At 35.1% G+C, this 24497-nt stretch overlaps 1 protein-coding gene across 7 annotated transcripts in view; it reads right to left on the bottom strand.

The window, feature by feature from the left end:
- DNAH12 (dynein axonemal heavy chain 12) overlaps positions 1 to 24497 on the bottom strand; it is a 210157-nt gene that overhangs the window by 33788 nt on the left and 151872 nt on the right. For 6 of the 7 annotated variants that reach the window (XR_008297110.1, XM_053219197.1, XM_053219193.1 and 3 more), the window contains 5 exons: positions 19981 to 20195; positions 19049 to 19241; positions 17032 to 17224; positions 15319 to 15491; positions 11330 to 11470 (listed from right to left, as the gene is read on the bottom strand). Coding sequence is in view for 6 of the 7 variants with exons in the window: in XM_053219197.1 (XP_053075172.1) it covers positions 11330 to 11470; positions 15319 to 15491; positions 17032 to 17224; positions 19049 to 19241; positions 19981 to 20195 (915 nt within the window). In the remaining variant the exon portion in view is untranslated. The remainder of the gene's footprint in view (positions 1 to 11329; positions 11471 to 15318; positions 15492 to 17031; positions 17225 to 19048; positions 19242 to 19980; positions 20196 to 24497) is intronic. The other variant, XM_053219194.1, reaches the window with a different exon arrangement.

Genomic DNA, 24497 nt, shown 5'->3' with positions numbered 1-24497 from the left:
AAATAAGACCTAACTACATGTTGTCAACAGAAATACAGCTTAAATATAAAGACACAAGTAGGTTAAAAGGAAAAGTATGGAAAAATGTATACCATGCTAACACTATTCAAAAGAAAGCTGGGGACAATAATAATATCATACAAAACAGATTTTGAACAAAGGATAACCCAGGGATTAAAAAAAAAAAGTCAAGTCAATTCATTAAGAGGTCGTAACAGTCCTAGACACTTACACATCTAATAACAGAGCATCAATACACAAAGAAATATTGATACAACTTTCAGAAGCAATCTCCATAGCTAAGAGATTCCAATCCTCTCTCAAAAATTGATTGAACAGGCAGACAGAAAATCAATAAGGATACAGTATATAGACTAGATTGACCTACTTGGCATTTATAGAATATTCCATTCAAGAGCAGCAAAATACACATTCTTTTCAATGGCATATGGAATACTTGCAGAGACAGACCACATTCTAGGCCTTAAAATGTCTCATTCATAAAATTTCTAGAAAAGGAATAATTGTGGAGACAGAAAGCAGATCAGTGGTTACCTGGGGCTGGGAGTAGGAATAGTAATTGACTAAATAGGGAAAAGGAAACTTTGAGGTAATAGAATTGTTCTAAAACTGGAATTTGGTGATGGCTGCATAATTGTATAAAAATACTAAAAATCATCTAACTGTATTATGATGGGCAAATTGCATAGTATGTCAATTATACGTAATAGGGCTGAAAAAAAGAGATGTTCTCCAGATAAATGAAAACTAAAGTTTATCACCACTAAACTGGCCTTACAAGAAATATTAAAGGGACTTCTCTGAGCTCAAAAGAAATGGCACTAATTAATAACAACACAAAAAGTGAAAGTAAAAATCTCACGGAAAAGGTAAATAAATAGTAAAGGTAGTGAATTCAATCACTTTTAAAGCAAGTATGAAGGTTAAAACACAAAAGTAGTAAAATTAAAACTACAATAGTTAGTTAAGGGATGCATAAATGTGACATCAAAAATATAAAATGGGGGTACATCTGGGTAACTCAATTGGTTGAGCTTCTGACTCTTGATTTCAGCTCAGGTCATTATCTCATGGTTCATGGGAGCAAGCCCCACGTTGAACTCCATGCTGACAGTGCAGAGCCGCTTAGGATTCTCTCTCTCTCTCTCTCTCTCTCTCTCTCTCTATCTGCCCCTCCTTACCCCCTTCAAAATAAATAAATAAATTTAAAACAGACTATTATAATAATTTTCTTTCTTTCTTTTTATTATTAGAGAGAGAGAGAGAGAGAGAGAGAGAGAGAGAGAAAGAGCATGTGGGGAGGGGCAGAGGGAAAGAGAGAGAGAGAATCCCAAGTAGGTTCCATGCCCATTGTGGAGCCCTATGTGGGGCTTGATCTCACAGTAGTGACATCATGAACTGAGCTGAAATCAAGTCGGATGCTTAACTGACTGAGCCACCCAGGAGTCCCCAAAACAGACTATTATAAACACAGGATGCTATATTTGAACCTCACAGTAACCACAAAGAAAAAATTTCCTGGTAAATACCACAAAAAAAAAAAAGGACTCTAAACATAACACTAAAGAAAGCCATCATACCACAAGGGAAGAAAGAAAAGAAAAAAAGGAACAGAGAAAATCTAGGAAGACAGGCAGAAAACAATTGCAAAATAGCATTAAGTACATACTTACCATTAATTACTTTAAATGTAAATAAACTCTCCAATCAAAAGACATAAAATGGTTGAGTGGATTAAAAAAAAAAAAAAGACCCACCTCTAGGCTGCCTACAAGAGATTCAATTTAGAAGTAAGGATACACATAGACTGAAAGTGAAGGGATAGGAAAAGATAGTTCATGCAAATAGAATGAAAAGAAAGCTAGTGTAGCTATACTCATACAAGACAAAATAGACTTTAAAACAAAGACCAAGATGGGAATTACATAATTATAAAAGACCAATATGGGAATTATATAATGATAAAGGGGTGAATGCAACAAAAAGATACAACACTTATGAATATATCAAGAGTACCAAAATATATAAAGCAAAAATTAATAGATCTAAAGGGAGAAACTGACAGCATGACAGTAATAGTAGGGCACCTTAACACCCTCACTTACATCAAGAATAGATCAACCAGGAATAAAATCAATACGGAAACATTGGCTTTAATGACACATTAGACCAAATGGATTTAGTAGACATATACAGGAAACCCCATCCAAAAGCAGAATATACATTCTTCTCAAATGCACATGGAACATTCACCAGGACAGATCACAGGTTAAATTCAAGAAGATAGAGATTATATTAAGCATTTTCTCTGACCATCACAGTATAAAACTAGAAGTTGATTACAAAAAAAAAACCCTGGAAAAACAACAAAAATGTGGAGATAAACAACATGCTACTAAACAACTAATGATTCATCAAAGAAATCAAAGAAATAAAAAAAAATACATAGAGACAAATGAAAACAGAAATATGACATACCAAAATCAATGGGGTGCAGCAAAAGTGGTTCTAAGAGGGAAGATCACAGCAATACAAGCCTACCTCAAGAAACAAGAAAAACCTCAAACAATCTAACTTTACACCTGAAGGAGTTAAAAAAAAAGAGAATAAATGAAGGCCAAATTTAGTAGAAGAAAGAAAATGACAAAGATCAAAGTGGAAATAAATCAAATTGAGACTAAAACATAAATAAATAAATTAAAAAGATCAGTGAAACTAAGAGGTGGTTCTTTGAAAAGATAAATAAAATTGACACACCTTTAGCTAGACTAACAAGAAAAGAAGAAAGAGGGCTCAAATAAGCATAATCATAAATGAAAGAGAAGTTACAACTAAAGTTATAATTATACTACAAATAATTATATACAAATGAACTGGACAACCCAGAAGAAATGAAAAAATTCCCCAAAATATATAGCGTTCCAAGATTGAATCATGAAGAAATAGAAAATCTGTATAGACTGATTACTAGCAAGGAGATTGAAACAATAACAAAATCAACTCCCAACAGGGGCACCTGGGTGGCTCAGTTGGCTGAGTGTCCAACTCTTGATCTCTGCTCTGGTCATGACCTCATGGTTTGTGAGATCTAGCCCCCCATCTGGCTCTGTGCTGACAGCATGGAGCTTGCTTGGGATTCTGTGTCTCTCCTTCTCTCTCTGTCCCTCTCCTATTTGCTCACTCTTGTTCTCTCTCTCTCAAAATAAATAAATAAACATTAAGGGGTGCCTGGGTGGCTCAGTTGGTTAAGCGTCTGACTTCAGCTCAGGTCATGATCTCGTGGTTTGTCGGTTTGAGCCCTGCGTCGGGATCTGTGCTGACAGCTGAGAGCCTGGAGCCTGCTTCAGATTCTGTGTCTCCCTCCTTCTCTGCCCCTCCCCCCACCATGCTCTGTCTCTGTCTCTCAAAAATGAATAAATGTTTCAAAAATTACTTTAAATAAATAAACATTTAAAAGACTCCCAAAAAACAAAAGTCCAGGACCAGACAGCTTCATTGGTAAATTTTACCAAACATTCAAAGAAGACTTAATACCTATCCCTTCTCAAACTCCTCCTTCAAAACACTGAAGAGAAGAAAACACTTCCAAACTTATTTTATGAGGGCAGCATTACCCTGATACCAAAACCAGACAAGTACACCACAAAAAAAGAAAATTATAGGCCAATATCCTTAATGAACATAGATGCAAAAATACTCAACAAAATATAGCAAACCAAATTCAACAATACATTAAAAGAATCATACACCATGATCAAGTGAGATTTATTCCAGAGATCCAAAGATGATTAAATATCCACAAATCGATCAAGATGATATGCCACATTAACAAAATTAAGGATAAAAATCACATGATCATCTCAATAGATGCAGAAAAAGCATTTAACAAAATTTAACATCCATTTATGATAAAAACTCAACAAAACGGGTACAGAGGGAATACACCTCAACACAATAAAGGTCATATATGATAAACTCACAGCTAACATACTCAAATGGTGAAAAGCCAAAAGCTTTTCCTCTAAGATCATGAACAAGACAAAGATGTCCACTCTCCACACATTTATTCAACATAATACTGGAAGTTCTAGCCACAGAAATTAGGTAAGAAAAAGAAATAAAAGGCATCCAAAATAGAAAGGAAGAAGCAAAATTGTCACCATTTGCAGATACTTTATAGAGAAAATTCTAAAGACTTTGTTGGAACTGAGAAAGACCATTAGACCTAATAAATACAGTAGAATTTCAGGATACAGTATCAATCTGCAGAAATCAGTAGCATGTCAATACACTAATGAAGAACTATCAGAAAGAGAACTGAAGAAAACAATCCCATTTACAATTGCATCAAAAGAATAAAATATCTAGGAAGAAATTTCATCAAGGAGGTGAAAGATCTGTACACTGAAAACTGTAAGACACTGATGCAGGAAACTGAAGACCCAAATAAATGGAAAGATATTCTGTGCTCATGGATTGGAGGAATCAATATTGTTAACATGTCCATACTACCCAAGGCAATCAACAGACTGAATGCAATCCCTTTCAAAATGCCAATGACATTTTTCACAGAACTGTAAGTACTAATTCAAAAATTTTTATGGAATCACAAAAGATCCTGAATAGCCGGGATCTTGAGAAAACAACAAAGCTGAAGGTATTATGCTCCTTGACTTCAAACTAGATTACAAAGCTTTAGTAATCAAAATAGTATGGTACTGGCATAAAGACAGACACACAGATCAATACAACAGAATTGAGAGCCCAGAAATACATATACAGAGCCCAGAAATACACACACACACACACACACACACACACACACACACACACACACAAATTTATGACAAAGGGGGAAGAACGCACAATGGAGAAAGGACAGTCTCTTCAACAAATGGTGCTGGGAAAACTGGACAGCCACATCCAAAAAAAAAAAAAAAAGAAACTAGATCACTATCTTACACTATACACAAAAATTAACTCAAAATGGATTAAAGACTTGTATGTAATACCTGAAACCATAGAACTCCTGGAAGAAAACATAGGTGGTAAGCTTCTTGAATCAGTCTTAGCTATATTTTTGTGGATAAGACTCCAAAGCGTAAGGGAAACAAAAGCAAAAATAAATGGGACTGTATCAAACAACACAGTTTATACACAGTGAAAGAAACCATCATCAAAATGTAAAAACAACCTACTGAATGGGAGAAGATATTTGCAAATCACATATCTGACAAGGAGTTCATATCCAAAATATATGAAAATTGCATACAACTTAACCACAAAAAGCAAACAACTTGATTTTAAAATGGGCCTAGGCGAAGCATAAGAGACTTAAAAACTGAGAACAAACTGAGGGTTGATGGGGGGTGGGAGGGAGGGGAGGGTGGGTGATGGGTATTGAAGAGGGCACCTTTTGGGATGAGCACTGGGTGTAGTATGGAAACCAATTTGACAATAAACTTCATATATTGGAAAAAATAAAAAAATTAAAAAATTAAAAAAATAAAAAATAAAAAAAATAAAATGGGCCTAGGATCTGAATGGATATTTTTCCAAAGAAGAAATACAGATGGCCAACAGGAACGTGAAAAGATATTCAACATCACTGATTATTAGGGGAATGTAAATCAAAACCACAGTAAGGTATTACCTCACACTAGTTAGATTCATTATGATAAAAAAAAAAAAAGACAAGAAATAAGTGTTAAGAGAATGTGGGGAAAAGGGAATTCTTGTACCCTGTTGGTGGAATATAAATTGGTCTGAGCATTATGGAAAATAGTATAGAGATTCCTCAAAACATTAAGAATAGAATTACAATACAATCCAGCTATTTCACTTGGGGTATTTAATCCAAAGATTATGAAAACTCTCATTTGAAATGATATATGCACCCCAATGTTCACAGCAATATTATCCACAATAGCCAAGATATGGAAAAACCTAAATGTCAGTTGATGCATAAATGGATAAAGAAGATGTGGTCTATATATACAATAGAATACTACTCAGACATAAAAAAATAATAAAATATTGTCATTTGTGACATGGTTGGACCTGGAGGGTATTATGTTAAGTGAAATAAGTCAGAAAGAGAAAGACAAAAACAGTACCATTTCACTCCTATGTGGAATCTAAAAATAAACAAAACAAAAACAAACTCATAGACACAAACCACAACAGATTGGTGGTTACCAGAAGGGAAGGGGGTTTGTCAGTGGTGAAATGGATGAAGGGGGTCAAATATATGCTGATGGATGGTAACTAGATTTTTGGAAGTGATCACTTTGTAGTGAATGCAGATGCTGAATTATAATATTGTATATCTAAAAATTATATAATGTTATATACCAATCTTACCTCAAAATATCAGAAACAAAAACAAAGAACAATGGCAATGAATAAAAAAACAGTAACACATATGATAGATATTAATCCATCTATGTCAATAATCCACTTTAAATGTCAATGGCTTCAGTACATCAATTAAAAGACATAGACTATCAGAGTACAATCAAAAAATAAGACCTAACTCAGGGTGCCTGGGTGGCTCACTCAGTTAAGTATCAGACTTAGGCTCAGGTCATGATCTCACAGTTTGTGAGTTTGAGCCCCGTGTCAGGCTCTGTGCTGACAGCTCAATCCTAGAGCCTGCTTTGGAATCGATTCTGTCTCCCTCTCTCTGTCCCTCCTCCACTCGCACTCTGTCTCTCCCTCTCTCTCTCTCTCAAAAATAGACATTAAAATTTTTTTTAAATATTAAAAAAATTAGACCTAACTATATGTGGTCTACAAAAAAACCCCATTTTAACTATGAAAACAGAGAGTCAAAGAAAAGGGATGGAGAAAGATATAGCGTGCTAATGTTAATGAAAATAAAGCTGGAGTAGCTATATTAATTTCAGAAAAAGAAGACTTCAGAGCAAGGAAAATTATCAGGGATAAAGAGGGTCATTACATAATGATAAAGGGGTCAATTCTCCAAAAGACCCAATGTTGTTAATGTGTATGTGCCTAACAAAAGAATGTCCAAATATATGAGATAAAACCTGATAGACAAAGAAAAATAGATCAATCTATTACTAAAATAGTAGTGGACAGATCCAGCAGCAGAAAATAGTAAAGACAGAGTTGAAATAACAGTACCATTATTCAACTAAATGCAATTGACATCTATACAATACTTTATCAAACAACATCAAAATACACATTCTTCTCAGCCTCATATGGAACATTCACCAAGACAGAACACATTCTGGGTCATAAAACACACTTTAACAAATTTAAAAGAAGAGAAATCATACAAAGTATTCTCTCTGACTACAATAGAATTAAGCCAGAAATCAGTAACAGAGAGATAGCTAGGAAACCCCCAAATACTTGGCAATTAAACACACTTCTAAGTAATGTATGGCTCAAAGAAGTTTCAAGAGAAATAAAAAAATATTTTGAATGAAATAAAAATGAAAACACAACTTATTCAGATTTGTGGAATGCAGCAAAAGTAATGCTCAGAGGGAAATTTAGAACACTGAATTCATTTATTAGAAAAGAAGATAAATTTAAAATCAATCATTTGGGTTTCCACCTTAAGACACTAGAAAAAGATCAAATTAAATCCAAAGTAAGCAGAAGTGAAGAAATAATAAAAATCAGAGAAGAAATTTATGAAATTAAAACAAGTCAATAGGAAAAAAAAATCAATAAAACTAAAATCTGGTTCTTTGAAAAGATCAATAAAATTGATTAACCTCTAGCCAGGATAACTAAGGAAAAAAGTGAGAAGACACAAATTACACATATCGGAAATGAAAGAAGGGCCATCATTACTAATTCCATTGACATAAAAAGGTAATAAAGGAATATTATGAACTGTATCTCCTCAAATTTGATAACCTACCCGAAATGGAGATCAATTCTTTGGAAAATACAATCTGCCAAAATTCACAGAAGGAGAAACAGATAATCTGAATAGACCTTGTGTTAGTGTACTCATGCTGCCTTAATGAAGTATCATATACTGGATTGCATAAATAATGCAAATTTATTTTCTCAGAGTTCTGGAGTCTAGAAGTTTGGATCAGGGTTCTGGCTGATTTGGTTTCTGATGAGACCTCTTCCTAGCTTATAGACAGTGACCTCCTTACTTTGTCCTCACATGGCCTTTCTTCTGTGTGCATACGGACAGAGAGAGTACTTTGGTATCTCTCTTTTTAAAGGGACATTAATTCTGTCAGATCAGGACCATACCTTTATGACTTTATTTAACCTGAATTACTTCCTTAGAAGTCTCATCTCTAAATATAGCCACAATGGAAGTTAGTGCATCAGCATATGAATTTGAGGGAAACACAACTATTCAGTCCGTAACTATATCTATTAAAGAAATTGAATTGATAATTAAACTGATAACCTTCCAAAACAGAAACCACCACATTAAAATGGGTTCTGGAGAATTCTACCAAACTTATAGGAAGAAATTATACCAATTCTTTGCCATCTCTTCCAGAAAATAGCAGAAGGAATACTTTCCTAATTACTCTATGAAGCTAATATTACCCTAATACCAAAATTACACAGATAAAAGAAAACTACAGACCAATATCTCTCAAGAACATGGATACAAAAATTCTCAGCAAGATACTGGCAAGTTGAATCAAACAATGTATAAAAAGAATAACACACCACAACAAAGTGGTATTTGTTTCAGGAATGTAAAGCTGTTTCAACATTAAAAAAAAAATCAATAAATGTAATCTATCATATAGATAAACTCCAGAAGAAAAAGCACATGATCATATCAGTAGATGCAGAAAAGGCATTTGACAAAATCCAATACCCTTTCATGATAAAAATTCTCAGCAAACTTAGAGGGGAACGTCCTCAACTTGATAAAGAACATTTACAAAAAAAACCTACGGCTAACATCATACTTAAAAATAAGAAACTAGAAACTTTCCCACTAAGATCAGTAACAAAACAAGGATGTCCCTTTTCATCATTTCTTGTCAATATCATACTGAAAGTCCTAATACAATAAGAAAAAAAGATGTATTGCCTTTGTTTGTGGATAACATGATTATCTACGTAGAAAATCCAAAAATCTGAAAGAATTGACAACAAACTCCTAGAACTAATATGCAATTATATTAGCAAGGTTGCAGGATACAATGTTAATATACAAAAATCACTTTCATATAGATCAACAAGTGGAATTTTAAATTAAAAACACAATGCCATTTGCATTAGCACTCAAAAAGTGAAATACTTAGATATAAATTGAACAAATCATGTACAAGATCTATGTGAGAAAAACTATGACAATGTGATGAAAGAAATCAAAGAACTAAAGAAATGGAGAGATATTCCATGTTCATGAATAGGAAGAATCAATATTGTCAAGGTGTCAGTTCTTCCCAATTTGATCTATAGATTTAATGCAATCTCACGCAAAATCCAAGCAAGTTATTTTGCGTATAATTGACGGAGTTATTCTAACATTTATACAGAGGGGCAAAAGACCAAGAATATCCAACACAATATTGAAGGAGAAGAACACAACTGGAAAACTGACATCACTGGACTTCAAGGCTTACTATAAAGCTACAGTAATCAAAATAGGGTGGTGTGGGTAAAAAAATAAATAGACAAATCAATGGAACAGAATTTTGTGAATACTGAGAAACTGATTTTCTATAAAGTTCACTTTATATGAAGAGACACAAGACTCAGAATAGCCAAAACAATATTTAAGAACAAAGCCTAGGACTGACACTACCTGACTTCAAGACTTAGTATAAGGCTAATTAAGTCAATACTACAAAAAAAAAAAAAAACAAATAGATCAGTGATACGGAATAAAGAATTTAAAAATACACCCATAAATAGAACCACCTGATCTTTGACAAAAAGCAAGGGCAGTACAATGGAACAAAGACAGTCTTTTCAACAAATGGTGCTGGAACAGCCGGATGTCCACCTGCAAAAATAATAATAATAATAATAACAACAACAATAATAATAATAATAATAATAAATTTAGACAGAGACCCTTCACAAAAATTAACTCAAAATGAATCATAGACATAAATGTAAAATGCAAAACTATAAAATTCCTAGAAGATTACATAGTAGAAAATCTAAGTGACCTTAGGTATGGCAATGATTTTTTTTATATATAACACCATGAACCATGAAAGAAAGAAGCTGGACTTCATTAAAATTTAAAACTTCTGCTCTGCCAAAGACACTGTCAAAAGGAGAAGGCAAGCCACAGACTGAGAGAGAATATTTGCAAAAGGCATACCTGATGAAGGACTGTCATCCAACTCAACAATAAAAAATGAACAATCAAACTGAATCAAAAGTGGCCAAAAGACCTAACAGATACCTTACCGAAGAAGATATAAGGATGGCAAATAAGCATACAAAACATTAACAGTATCATGTGTCGTTAGCAAATTGTAAATTGAAATGAGAGAACAATACATATCTATTAGAATGGTCAAAATCCAGAATGCTGATAAGACCAAATGCTGGCAAGGATCTGGAGCAACAGGAACTCTTACTCATTGCTGGTGGAATGCAAAATGGTGCAACTACTTTGGAAGAGAGTTTCTTAAAAACTAAACATACTCTTACCACATGACTCAGCAGTCTTTGGTAATTAAATGAGTTGAAAACTTATGTATATACAAAAACATACACACAAATGTTTATAATTTTATGGTTAATATTCAAAACTTGGAAGTAATCAAAATGTTTTTCAGTAGGTGAATAGATAAACTGTGGTACATCCAGAAAATGGAATATTATTTCGTGCTAAAAAGAAAGAAGCTATCAAGTCATGAAAAAACATGGAAGGGCCTTAAGTGCATATTATTAAGTGAAAGAAATCAATTTGAAAAGGCTCTATTTCTTTTTTTTTTTAAGTAATCTCTACACCCAATGTGGGGCTTGAACTCAAAACCCCAAGGTTAAGAGTTGCATGTCCTGCCAATTAAGCCAGCCAGGCACCCTGAAAAGACCTCTATTTCTTGACCTGGTTGGTGGTTACACAGACTTCTGCTTTATAAGAATTCATTGAACTGTACATGAATATTTTGTCGACTTTTACGTGTGACTCACATTTTAAAAATATAATAAACATCCAAACACCAATACTATTATAGAGAAATGTACAAGTAAAATCATGTCTTAACCAGAGCAAAAACATGGTAGCTTTCTGTGAGAAACCATCCTCATAGATTAGTTTCCCCATGCAAGTTTTTAAAATAAATAAATTAAGATAAAGCAAGTAACTTACAGAAGAAGATTGGCACATAATAAAAAGGAAAACAGAAGCTTGTCCTTCTCAAATAGTGATCGGCATATATTACAATATAAGTTGTACGTGAAGTGGTCATTTAAATATCGTAGGCGCTTTTCCAAAATTTTGGATTTGTTACTGAAAGGTTGAAAAACAGGCAAATATACTGTCAAACAAAACTAAGAAAAAATAAGTAAAAGATGAACTAACATATAAGTAGCCACTGTTAAATACACACACACACACACACACACACACACACACGAGTGCATATAAAATGGTGAAATCTGAGGAAGTTCTGTGAATTTCCTGGTTGTGATATTGTGCTATAAAAATGTAAAACTGTTACCACAGGAGACACTGAGTGAAGGATACATATGGGGCCTCCCTGTGTAGTTTTGTGTGTGTGCAACTTCTTCTAAATTTATATGTAAAAGACAGGGTATAAGACTAATGAGAAAATAAAATAGGGTTTATACCATCTGTTTTCAAAATTCTGAACTTATTATATTCCAAAATGAGTGAAAATAATTACTAAATTAATCTCTATTGGCGTGAATTTTTTTCTGGGTAGGGGACTATAAGAGATAAAGAATTATGAAATATTTACCTGTCCCAAAGAAGCATTAAATCTAGATCAAGATGTATACATTTAAAAAAAAAAATGAAAAGTCAGAAAACATATGAACAAAAGGTTACTTCCAGATGTGGTTATGGCTAATATCTGTCTTCTTTATGCTCTTATATGTTCAAAATTTTGCAATAATCACATATTACTTTCATTTTTTTAGTCCAAAAATTTTATCAGTAATATTTAAAAGACACTCATTCTGGGGAAGTTTGGGCAACTACATACATACATACATACATACATACATATGTACGTACATACATAAACAAGCAAGCAAGCAAGCAAGCAATTACCACATGACCCGGCAACTGCACTCCTGGGCATTTATCCTAGAAATGAAAACTTATGCTCACATAAAAACCTGTACATGTTATTCATAAGAGCTAAAAATTGGAAATAACCCAGTTGTCCTGTAGTACATCGATACCATGAAATATTTCTCAGCAATAAAAAGGAACAAACTACTGACACACACAACAACCTGAATGAGTCCCCAGAGAATTAAGCTGGGTGAATAAAAGCCAATCCTTAAAAGTTATGTGCTATATGATCCCATTTATATGACATTCTTGAAATGACAAAATTACAGAAACGGAGAATGGATTAGCGGTTCTCAAAGATTAAGGAGAGGGTGGGGATGGGAAAGAAGTGGGTGTGGCTATAAAAGGGCAGCATGGGAATCCTTGTGGTAATAGTGGTGTTCCCTATCTTGACTGTATCAACAGCAATGTCCTGGTTGTGATCATTGTAGAAGTTTTCAAGATGTTACCATTGAGGAAACTGGGTAGAGAATACACAGGATTGCTCTGTTTTCTTTTTCTTTCTTTCTTTCTTTCTTTCTTTCTTTCTTTCTTTCTTTCTTTCTTTCTTTCTTTCTTTCTTTTCTTTCTTTCTTTCTTTCTTTCTTTCTTTCTTTCTTTCTTTCTTTCTTTCTTTCTTTCTCTTTCTTCCTCTCTCTCTTTCTCTCTCTCTCTCTCTCTCTCTCTCTTTCTCTCTTTCTCTCTTTCTATTCTCTACACCCAACGCCTGGCTCAAACTCACAACCCCAAGATCAAGAATTGCATGCTCCACCAACTGAGCCAGCCAGGCACCCCCACTGTATAATTTCTTATAACTACATGTGAATCTACATTTATCTCAAAATTAATTTTAATTTTAAATTTTAGTTTAATTTTTAAAAAGCAATCCTTTGATCCATGGAAAGGTGAGAGAAGAGTAGGGGATAGTGACACTTCTCTGAGCAGACCTTTTAGTTCAGGATTTACTTCTGGAGTCATATTAATGGGTTATGTGCTCAAAAATATAATAAAATTAAAATCAACAAGGGTGAAGGGAAAACTCTAAAATGAAATTTTAAAAAAATCCAAACCAACAACAAATGAACCTAACTGTATTTCACATCAATAACATTGCCATGCTGAAGGAGGAAAAATTAACACAAGTAATTTTTTGAATATAGTTTTTTATGTCTAAAAACAAAAAGACTGTAATTTTCTGTGTGGACATCTGCATCCAATTCTCTTCAGTATATACCTAAGAATCACTGGATTTGCTGATTACTAGATCATATGGCAAATCTATGTTTAATATTTTCAAGAATGTCCTCAATATTTCCAAAGTGGCAGCACTAATTTACATTCCTGCCAGCAGTGTATGAGGGTTCTGATGACTCTGCATCCTTGCTGACACTTGTTATCGACATTTATGTCAATTCCTCAACTTGAATTTTCTCCATCGTGTGGATGGTGTAATTTCAATTTCCAAATTCCAACTGGTAATCTTAGGGATTTCAGTCACTCCAGTGAGACTGTTCTACCAAGAGCCCATGTAGACCATATATGGTAGGCTCAAATCATATTTTTATTCTACTTAACAAATACAGTAGTTACTAAGCACCAGATGCTGCGATAAACACTTCACAAATATTAAATTCTTATAACAATTCTAAAAGGTAGGTATGATTATTATCTCTATTTTATAGATAAAAAAATTTGAGGCAATTACAGAAAGGTTAACTGACTTGACTGTACTAATGTAGCTAGTATGTGGCAGAACTGAGATTTCACCCCCTACTCCAGTCTGACTTTAAAACCTGTGTATGTTTATTAATTGATTAAAGTGAAAATATCTAGCAAACAATTAGAAATGTGGGCCTGGGAGCACCTGGGTGGCTCAGCCAGTTGAGTGACTTGATTTCAGCTCAGGTTATGATCCCAGGGTCATGGGATGGAGCCCAGGTTATGATCCCAGGGTCATGGGGGGACTCCATGCTGAGTGTGGAGACTGCTTGGGATTCCCTCTCTCTTTTTTTCTCTCTCTCTCCCTCTGCCCCTCTCGCCCACTTGCACACACTCTCTCTACAAATAAAAAAAAAATTTAAGGGGCGCCTGGGTGGCTCACTTGGTTGAGCATCTTCAGCTCAGGTCATGATCTCATGGCTTGTGAGTTTGAACCCCGCATCGGGTTCTGTGCTGACAGCTCAGAGCCTGGAGACTGCTTCAGATTCTGTCTCTCTCCCTCTCTCTCTCTCTCTCTCTCTGCCCCTCCCCCACTGGCACTCACTCTCTCTCTCTCTCTCTCTCTCTCTCTCTCAAAAATAAATAAACATTAAAAAATTAAAAAAAATAATTACAAAGAAATATGGGACTGAAGCTTTTTATTTTTTAAGTTTTATTCATTCATTCATTCATTCATTCATTCATTTTAAAAATTTATTTATTTTTGAGAGAGAGTGCACGCATGAGCAGAGCAGCGGCGGGGCAGAGAGAGAGGGAGAGAGTGAGAATCCCAAGCAGACTCTGCACTGTCAGCGTGAAGCCCAACACGGGACTCAAACTCATGAAACCTGAGATCATGACCTGAGTCAAAATCCAGAGTCAGAGGTCAACTAAATGAGCCACCCAGGCACCCCAAATTTTATTTTTTAAGAATTTATTTTTAAGCAATTTCTACACCCAATGTGGGGCTCAAACTCACAACCCAAGATCAAGAGTTGCTTGCTCTACTGACTAAGCCAGCCAGGCACCCTGGGACTGAAACTTTTTAGAGATCTCAAAGGTGGAGAAAGATATTGTAGTTGCCAGCAAAGATAAGTCAGGTGCCATATTAAAATATTTAAAAGAGGCAGGGAGGACTAAAGCTAATCCTTCTATGCCTACATTTTGAGTGGGGGTGAAATAAAACTTAGAATAAAATGGAGGCTTTCTCTCTCCCTTTCTTTCAACTTTTCCTATTTTTAAATACTCTGTAATGAATGCATATTACATATTAAGAAAAAAAAAGTTATGTATTTTTTAATGGAAAGCATGGTGGAAATCCAACATAGGGAGGATGAATGAAGCTGGAGAAGGTTTACCTGTCATGAATGGAGTTGATGTAAAGGTTCACAAACCAGGTGAGAGAATACTGGTACATGGGATCGATGTTAGCCAGGTCTGCAATGCTGAAGAATAATACTGATGAATGTTTAGCAATGGGTCTGTAGCCTTCTCGAGACTCTGCTATTTTGAGTTCTGTTTTCTCTGCAATCTAGAAGAAGAGAAGAATCAAGATTAAGAAGTAGGAAATGTGTTTTTTTAATTATGTGTTTTTCATGTAATAAAGTTTATGTTAAAAAAAAATAACCCTCTAACTCAATGGCAAAATTACAGAGGTATGGTTTACAAGGAAAGGTTTTAGTATGCTAGAAGCTGGAAAGACAGAAAGACAAAAAGAAAGACAGAAAGACAGAAACAAAGAGGGAGAGAGAGAAAGGGGGAGGGAGAGAGGGAGGAAAAAGGAAAAGGAAGGAAAGAATTAGGAAGGGAGGGAAGAGGAAGAAGGGAGGGAGAAGAATGAATGAAAAATAGTTTAAGGTTGTGTTTCTTGTTTGGGGAATACCAGAGCTGTCAATCTTTGCTTTTTTTGTCTGGATCTGACATGTGTCTACTATAGTCACTCATCTTCTTTTATTTCAATAGGTCAGAGAGAGGGAGAAAGAGAGAAAGAAAGAGGGAGAGGGAGGGAGAGAGAGAGAAGGAAGGAGGGAGGGAGGGAGGAAGGGGGGGAGGGAGAGAATGTGCACATGTGTATGTTTAAGGTGTCAACATGTGTATCAGAACCCAGCAAAAGTCTGGGAAAGTAGATTTCACAAATATTTGTTAGCTGATGGGGTTATAGAACAGTACCTTTTCAATTAGCTTCTTGTATGTTTAACATTTCTGGACACAGTAGGGGTGTTAATATTTGACCCCAAAAGAAAAAACTTCTGAAAGATAACAGCTCTTCAGCTGACAACTCTATCTGATAGAATGCTATTCTATAGGAAAAATGTGTAGAGCACTTATTCAATCCACTTTTCCTTCTTTGGACACACTATCTACAGACTCTGCTGAATGAGTGTGCCTGGGTAGTCATGTTTATACTGAATGATCCTCTTTGTAGCTGATTCAGTCAGGAAGTAGAGATAGAACTGGGCCCAAGATAAGCTAAATCAATTCTTCCCCCAGAGAATTAGAATTTTAAGAGCCTCAGAAGCTGAAGTCAAGTGGTACTGGGCATTAGTGCTAATAAAAGGTAATGGAACCAAAGCCGGTTTCTACAGGCAAGACAAATGTTTGAAGGAACAGATGTAAAGTGTTACCAGAGAAATTGGTTTTAAGATGGAGAGGCACATATGAGGACTACACAGTCTTAGAGAGGGGCAGACAAAGAGCATAGAAACGTTCCATTTATTCTTGAGGCCAGTATGTACTTCTGTAATTGGGGAAATAAAATGCTCCCTTGTATCTTTTTTTTTTTTTTTTCAATTTGAGCATAGTTGACACACAATGTTACATTAGTTTCAGGTATAAATATAGTGACTGGACAAGTTGATACATTATGCTATGTTCACCACAAGTATAGCTACCATCTGTCAGTATACAACACTATTACAATGTTTTTGACTATATTCCTTATGCTGTCCTTGTATCTTTTTTATTTGAGCTAATTTGAGTGTGCTTCTGTTCCTTGCAAACAAACTTTCTCCAGAGTTATACTGGGAGAAAATTGAAAAAGAGTCAAAAGGTTGCTAGGACTCTTTTTTCACCTGCTGTTTCTTTGTTATCTCATTGGACATCATTTTAGCAGAGTCTAAGACTTTAATTGCACTTTCGTCTTCTAAAATGTTGCCTTCTGAAGATGATAATGTTTCTAAAATTTTCTTCTCTATATCTTTTAGCTGTTTCTTATTAGCTGCAGACTGAAGAATAAGGGCATTTCGTTCCTCTTCTAATTCTGGTCTAAAAAAATAGAAACATTTAGTCTAAACTTGCAGTATTTTATCAAGTTCATATCTAAATACTAGGTATCACAATTTTGTAGACATTTAAATAATTCTGTAGAAATGTAACACAAACTAAGATATATAACACAAACTTTATCCTAAGGAAAAAGGTTATTTCCATACAAATGATAGTTTGAGAAACATGAGCAAAAAATGATCATTAAATTCACATATGTGAAATGTGGCAATAACTTAATAAGTCTAAGAATGCGCTATGTTTATCCATACGGCTTAGATAGTTTTGTGAAGATAAGAACTGGAGAAGAAACACAACAGAAAACTTCTTATCTATTCGTTGGCTTTTTCATATTCAGTGTTACTTTCATTATCTCTTCCGCAAGAGCAGAATCAGAAAAGATGACTCATCATACAATTGTCTCTTCAGGTAAAAGACAAAATTGGCACTTAACATCTTTACAAATGTAGTATAAAACTTCAAAATATCGTAATTCACCATGTTCAGGAATATGTTAGGACATGGTTCTGTCTTGGATACTATACAAGTGGGATTCAAATATTGGAAGTAACAAAAGTAACACATGATTGCATAATTTCCCGTATAATTTGGTTTCATAAAATAGAGTGCTTGATAATGCTATGTGAAGCTCCAAGTGGAATCAAAGACTTCTTTCAGGAAGCAATCCTTTACTAGTAGCCCTATCAGGTATTTTAATATCTTTTTCTCATTTAAAACATAACACATGCTAGTAATGGAAAAATACATAATGTATCAAAAAATAATTAAAATTATCCACAATCTTGCCACCCTTAGAGATGACCACTGTTAACATTCTGGCATATTCCCTCCCAAGTGGACAGATATATATACACATAATTCATGCATTAACTTTTTTTTTTAACAAAATATTACCCATACCATGTATAGTTTTGTATCCTGTTTTTTCATTCTTATCTAAGTATTTCATCACTCATTCTTATTTCACTATTTCACTATATAACTCAACTATTTCATTATTTCATTAACATCCTATATTTAAGTCTTTCAACACATTTCTGATTTTGTCCACAGCATATATTCTTAGGGATGAACTCTTTGGCTCAAACAATCAGATACAAGTCTGAAGTCATGGCATGTCTCCTGAATCCTACTACCCATACTAGGAGCTCAATATAACATGGTTGGCTTATGACTTACTTGTTACAGAATGGCTATTTTATTTTATTTTTTATGTTTATTTTTATTTTTTGAGAGAGGGTGAGCGCATGCAAGTGGGGGATGGGGAGAAGGAAGGGGAGGGAGAGAATCCCAAGCACAGGGTACAATCTCACGATCATGAGATCATGACCTGAGCTGAAATAAGAGGTGGACACTCAACTGAATGAGCCACCCAGGTACCCCCAGAACAGCTATTTTAAAGGATTACATACTTATTTTATAACAATACATAAAATTTGACAAGGTTTTGGAATAATCACATAACAAAAGTATTAATGACCTACAAATATTCCTCTTTAGGCCATCTGGAAGCATGTAAGGAAATGTATACACTTCACTCATATGAGGACTTTAAGATACAAAACAGATGAACATAAGGGAATGGAAGCAAAAATAATATAAAAACAGGGAGGGGGACAAAACATAAGAGACTCTTAAATATGGAGAACAAACAGAGGGTTGCTGGAGGGGTTGTGGGAGGGGGGATGGGCTAAATGGGTAAAGGGCATTAAGGAATCTATTCCTGAAATCATTGTTGCACTATATGCTACTAACTTGGATGTAAATTTAAAAAAATAAAGAAAATTTAAAAAAAATACACACCTCTCCTTTGCAACAACAATACCTAGTAACTGATCTTCAAGTCCTTCCGGAGTTATCATGAAATTGAGCAAAGACACCTTTGTAGCCAGTTCTGGCATAAAGTGTGGATTTCTCAGTTTTGTGGTGATATAAAACTTGAAATCAAAGGAATACTCAATAATGACCTCACCAAGTCTGATGCAGTCAATGCCACCTATATTTCAGAAAGCAAACACATGATAAGTAAGCCACAGTTGTACAGCTCCTCCATGTTAAGGCCATTCCTGAGATAAGTAACGGGTCTTAAAGTAATATAAAATAGAATAGAGGTGTGACAAAAGTCATGGACACACAGGCAAATAAGCAATTATACAGCAGGACTCATTCATTCTGGAGTGGTCTAAGACATTTTCTGTCGTTGTCATGGAGCCTTCTAAATCAAAATTCCTTTTGATCTTACCTCCTCTATAAATTTTCAATCATGAGTCCAAGATTATTTGTATATTACTAAAGCTGTTAAAAATACTAGAGCTTGGCAGAGATAAAAATTTTTATAAGCAGAAAGATGTAAAGTTGGCACCATCTACCCAAAGTCAACTCTGGTCCACATTAACCATTACTATTCATACTAATGGACTTTCTGAGCTCCATGGTCACAAGATAAAGTAATTTCAGGCTGGCTTCAACTTCTTTATATTCTCTACTGAACAACCATCTAGATAACAGTGGTTAACATAATGAACAGAGGGCAAGATATTTATTTTAGAATATCTGACCAAAATTCATTCCTGATACTTGTTTCAAATTTCCTTTCACACATAACAATGACCCAGAAGTTTGAGTTATTAACATTATTCTTAAATTTATGTAGTGGCTTTCTTGCCTCAAAGATATGTCTTAAAGATAATCCAACCATCTTTCAGTGCTACCAGCTAATATTAATGAACTTCTACCTTGCTTAAAAGTTTGTCTAAGTAGTAAAGGCTCCAAAGATGGGTCCAGTTCTTCACCAACATTTTCTAATAGAAGTGGAGTTCCAAACTGAATACAATTTTCCAGTGTTCTCATATAGTCCGAATCAGATAACTTAATAATGCTAAGCTGATTTTCTTTTTCAGAGTTTTTGATCCACTTATTGGCTTGACCCTGAGGGTCAATCATTAAGGGCCTAGAATATAATAAGAAAAATTCTGAGGGAAATAAATAGATGTCCGTATTTCTTTAAAATTATGTAATTTAAATAATAAACATCACCATCAATCTGTATCAATGCAAAGTGTTTACGTACATTATCAGGATTAATCTTCACGAGAGTCCTATGAGAAAAAAGTAAACACTTTCTTATACTATACACAAAAATAAATTCAAAATGGATGAAAGACCTAAATGTGACACAAAACCACCCTAGAGGAGAGCAATAACCTCTTTGACATTGGCTGTCACTACTTCTTACTAGATATGTCTCTTGAGGCAAGGGAAACAAAAGCAAAAATAAACTATTGGGACTTCATCAAGACAAGATGCTTCTGCACAGAAAAGGAAACAATCAATAAAATGAAAAGGCAACTGACGGAATGGAAGACTATGTTTGCAAATGACATATCTGATAAAGAGTCTCCAAAATCTATAAAGAACTTATCAAACTCAACACCCAGAATTATCTAGCTAAAAAATGGGCAGGGGCACCTAGGTGGCTCACTGGGTTTAGCATCTGCCTCTTGATTTCAGCTCAGGTCATGATCTCATGTTTCATGGGTTCAAGCACCATGTCAGGTTCTGTGCTGATAGTGCAAAGCCTGCTTGGGATTCTCTGCCCCTCTCTCTCTGCCCCTCCCCTGCTCATGCATGCATATGCGCTGTGTGTGTGTGTGTGTGTGTGTGTGTGTGTGTGTATACATAAATGGTAGAAGACATGAATAGATTTTCCCAAAGAAGACATAAAAATGGCTAGCACACACATGAAAAGGCGCTCAACACCACTCAACATCCGGGAAATACAAATCAAAACCATAATGAAGAGAACCTGGGTGGCTCAATCTGTTAAGCATCCAGCTCTTGATTTTGGCTCAGGTCATGATCTCCTGGTTGTGAGATCAAGCACTGCATTGGGCTCCACGCTGGGTGTGGAGCCTGCTTAAGATTCTCTCCCTCCCCCTTCCTCTGCCCCTCCCCTGCTCATGCACATTCTATCTCTCTCTCTCTCAAAAAAAACTGCAATGAGATATCACCTCATACCAGTTAGAATGTCTAAAATTAACAACACAGGAAATAAGAGGTGTTGGGGAGAATGTGCAATTTTTGTCATTTATCTTTGAAATGAAGAAAGTCAGTCTCAGGGAGTACTTTGTCCAAGGTTCCAAAATTAGTTCCAAGTCAGAAGTAGAATCTTGTGAACCTGTAAGCTGTGCTCCTTCAAATATAATGCATGGTCTTCATGGTAATTTTAATAAATGACATCTATTAACATAATATGAAACATAAACCTATTTATTTGATAAAAACTTAAAATGGGAGCTACCAGCCTATAATGGGTTCCCTCAGGTTATGAGTAGAACCAAAAACTAAGTTTCCAAATTTTGTCTGGTATGTACTTGAGACCTATTTAGTAAATTTTTCTATGCCATTATGGTAAAGGCTTTGTGATCAATAACAAACAATTCATGGTTTCAGATATTTAAAAAATAATGTGCTTTCCTCTTTTTCTATGATGATATTGACTGTCCTAGGTTCCTTTTATATTCAGTACAGTGCATGAAATCATTCCCACTGTTGGTGGGAATGCAAACTTGTACAGCCACTCTGGAAAACAGTATGGAGATATCTCAAAACGTTAAAAATAGATCTACCCTATGATCCAGTAATGGTACTACTAGGTATTTACCCAAAGGATATAAAAATACTGATTTCAAGGGGCACATGTATCCCCATGTTTATAGCAGCATTACTAACAATAGCCAAATTATGGAAAGAGCCCAAATGTCCATTGACTCATGAATGGATAAAGAAGATGTGGAATATTACTCAGCCATCAAAAAGAATGAAATCTTGCCATTTGCAATGACATGGATAGAGTTAGAGTATATTATGCTAAGCAAAATAAGTCAGAGAAAGACAAATACTATATGATTTCACTCATAAGTGGAATTTAAGAAAAAAAAGACAGATGGGGGAAAACAAAGAGAGACAATCAAGAAACAGATTCTTAACTATAGAAAATGAACTGAGGGTTACTGGAGGGGAGCTGAGTGGAGGGTTAAATAGGTGATGAGGATTAAGGAGGGCATTTGTTGTGATGAGCATTAGGTGTTGTATGTAAGTAAGGAATCGCCAAATCCTATACCTGAAACTAATATTACACTGTATGTTAACTAACTGAATTTAAATAAAAACTTGAAAAAGAAAAAAAAGACAGAACAATCCAATTATTAGCTGACTGGTTGTTTTCATTCCCAGCTCAAATTGTGCTGAAATCCTATTAAAAATACAAAAAGGTCCAGATACTAGTTAAAATTTACTTTTGCTATCACAGCAAATAGTGGAAAAGTGTTCTGGAAATGAGAAAGTTATTTTGCATACAACTGCTTAAAATTTTTTTTTATGTTTATTTATTTTTAAGAGCAAGAGAGAGCATGAGGAGAGGGTCAGAGAGAGGGGAGGGGCAGAGAGAGAGGGGAGGGGCAGAGAGAGGGGGGAAACACAGAATCTGAAGAAGGCTCCAAGCTCTGAGCTGTCAGCACAGAGCCTGACACGGGGCTCGAACTCACAGAATGTGAGATCATGACCTGAGCCAAAGTTGGATGCTTAACCAACTGAGCCACCCAGGCACCCCAGCATACAACTGCTTAAAAATGGACTAGATGCTCTTAGTACTTTTCAAGGTCCTGTTTGAGGGAATTGGTTTTCATTTTTATATATCCTTATCATTGGAAAAATATAGTATTGTTGACTCCCTTTCAATAAGTAACAATTTTTGTAAATTAACACTTAATACTAATCAACGTTTTTGTTAATACATAAATTAATGTTCTTGGTAATACAGTAGAGATTGTTGTTTATTATAAAAGAAATCCGGGGTGCCTGGGTTGCTCAGTTGGCTAAGCGTCTGACTTCGGCTCAGGTCAGTATCTCATATTCTGTGAGTTCGAGCCCAGCATTGGGCTCTGTGCTGACAGCTCAGAGCCTGGAGCCTGCTTTGGATTCTGTGTCTCCCTCTCTCTTTGCCCCTCCCCTGCTCATGCTCTGTCTCAAAAGTAAACAAACATTAAAAAAGTTTTTTAAAAAACACCAGAAATCCAATTCCAACTTAATACACTCTTATGTATTACATACATAAGTGGAAAACTGAGCTGTATCCAGAGAGACGAGACCTTGCCATACCATTTGTATTTCAAGCATACCTTACTATAGGTATGACAGTATGCTAGCCTACATTTGAGATCTTTGGGCAGTCTGAATTAAAAAGAAATCCATCTATGCTTCTGACAGAGGAAGTAATTTGGGGCAAATAAAAGCATTGCTGTTAAGTAGCCAGAACGATGTGTTAATAAAGCAGCAAAGTATTTTCATTGTGGTTAAAAAGTAAGCAAAGTCAGATTTTGAGGTATAGACACTAAAATGGGGAATTTGAAGATGATAATTAGTTTTAAAAATTAATATTTATTGAGCACTTATTTGTGCTGGGCACTTTCTCACAACATTTCTATGAGGTAGGAGTTATTATTACCCCCATTTACAGGAGGGGCACCTAAGGCATTGAGAGGTCAAGTAAGTTACCAAAATCTCAAGACAGAAAGTGACAGGGGAAAATTTGAATTCGTCTATCCCGACACTGGAATCTGTACTGCTGTGACCACTGCACAATATTATAAACAGATAAACCTCTAGAAATCATGAACAAGCACAATAAGGATTAATTATAAACCATAGTTCTCACTGAGTAGCTAAATAATAATAAAAAAAAATCCTCCTGCTACCTAGTACTGGTAGATAAAATAGGGCATTTGAAAAATACATAGGTGACATACATACATAATACATAAACATACACAGGGAAAAACACAGAAACACAGGCAAAACTGAATTCCAGAATAATACATATGGGAGCTGAAATGACAGCTAGCCTTGGGGAGACTGTCAGTTCTAATAAACAAGGGGGTCCTTGAGTCCATATATGGCAGGAAGCTAGAACCGAGACCCATGTATTAAGCTTAAACCCATAAAAGGCTTAGTGAAATCACAGAAAAAAATCTATGCATAAGGAGACAGGAAGGTAGTGTTTTTATTCCAGTTTTACCTCCAGCTGGGAAAAAGTCCCCTGAGAATCTGTAACCATTGGTCTATATTTCATGCCAGAATTCAGCTGTCATAGGAAGGAGGGACAGAAAGGTGAAAAAGTCCTACCCTTGAAGGCCCACATGAACAAGGATTTTCTAAGACTGAGTAAGAATCAAAATTAGAGAACTCCCACTTT

This window comes from Acinonyx jubatus, chromosome A2 (genome assembly GCF_027475565.1).
Source record: "Acinonyx jubatus isolate Ajub_Pintada_27869175 chromosome A2, VMU_Ajub_asm_v1.0, whole genome shotgun sequence".
Taxonomy (NCBI): Eukaryota; Metazoa; Chordata; class Mammalia; order Carnivora; family Felidae; genus Acinonyx; species Acinonyx jubatus.
Note: the sequence above shows the minus strand (reverse complement) of the source record. Positions and strands in the feature narration are given on the sequence as shown.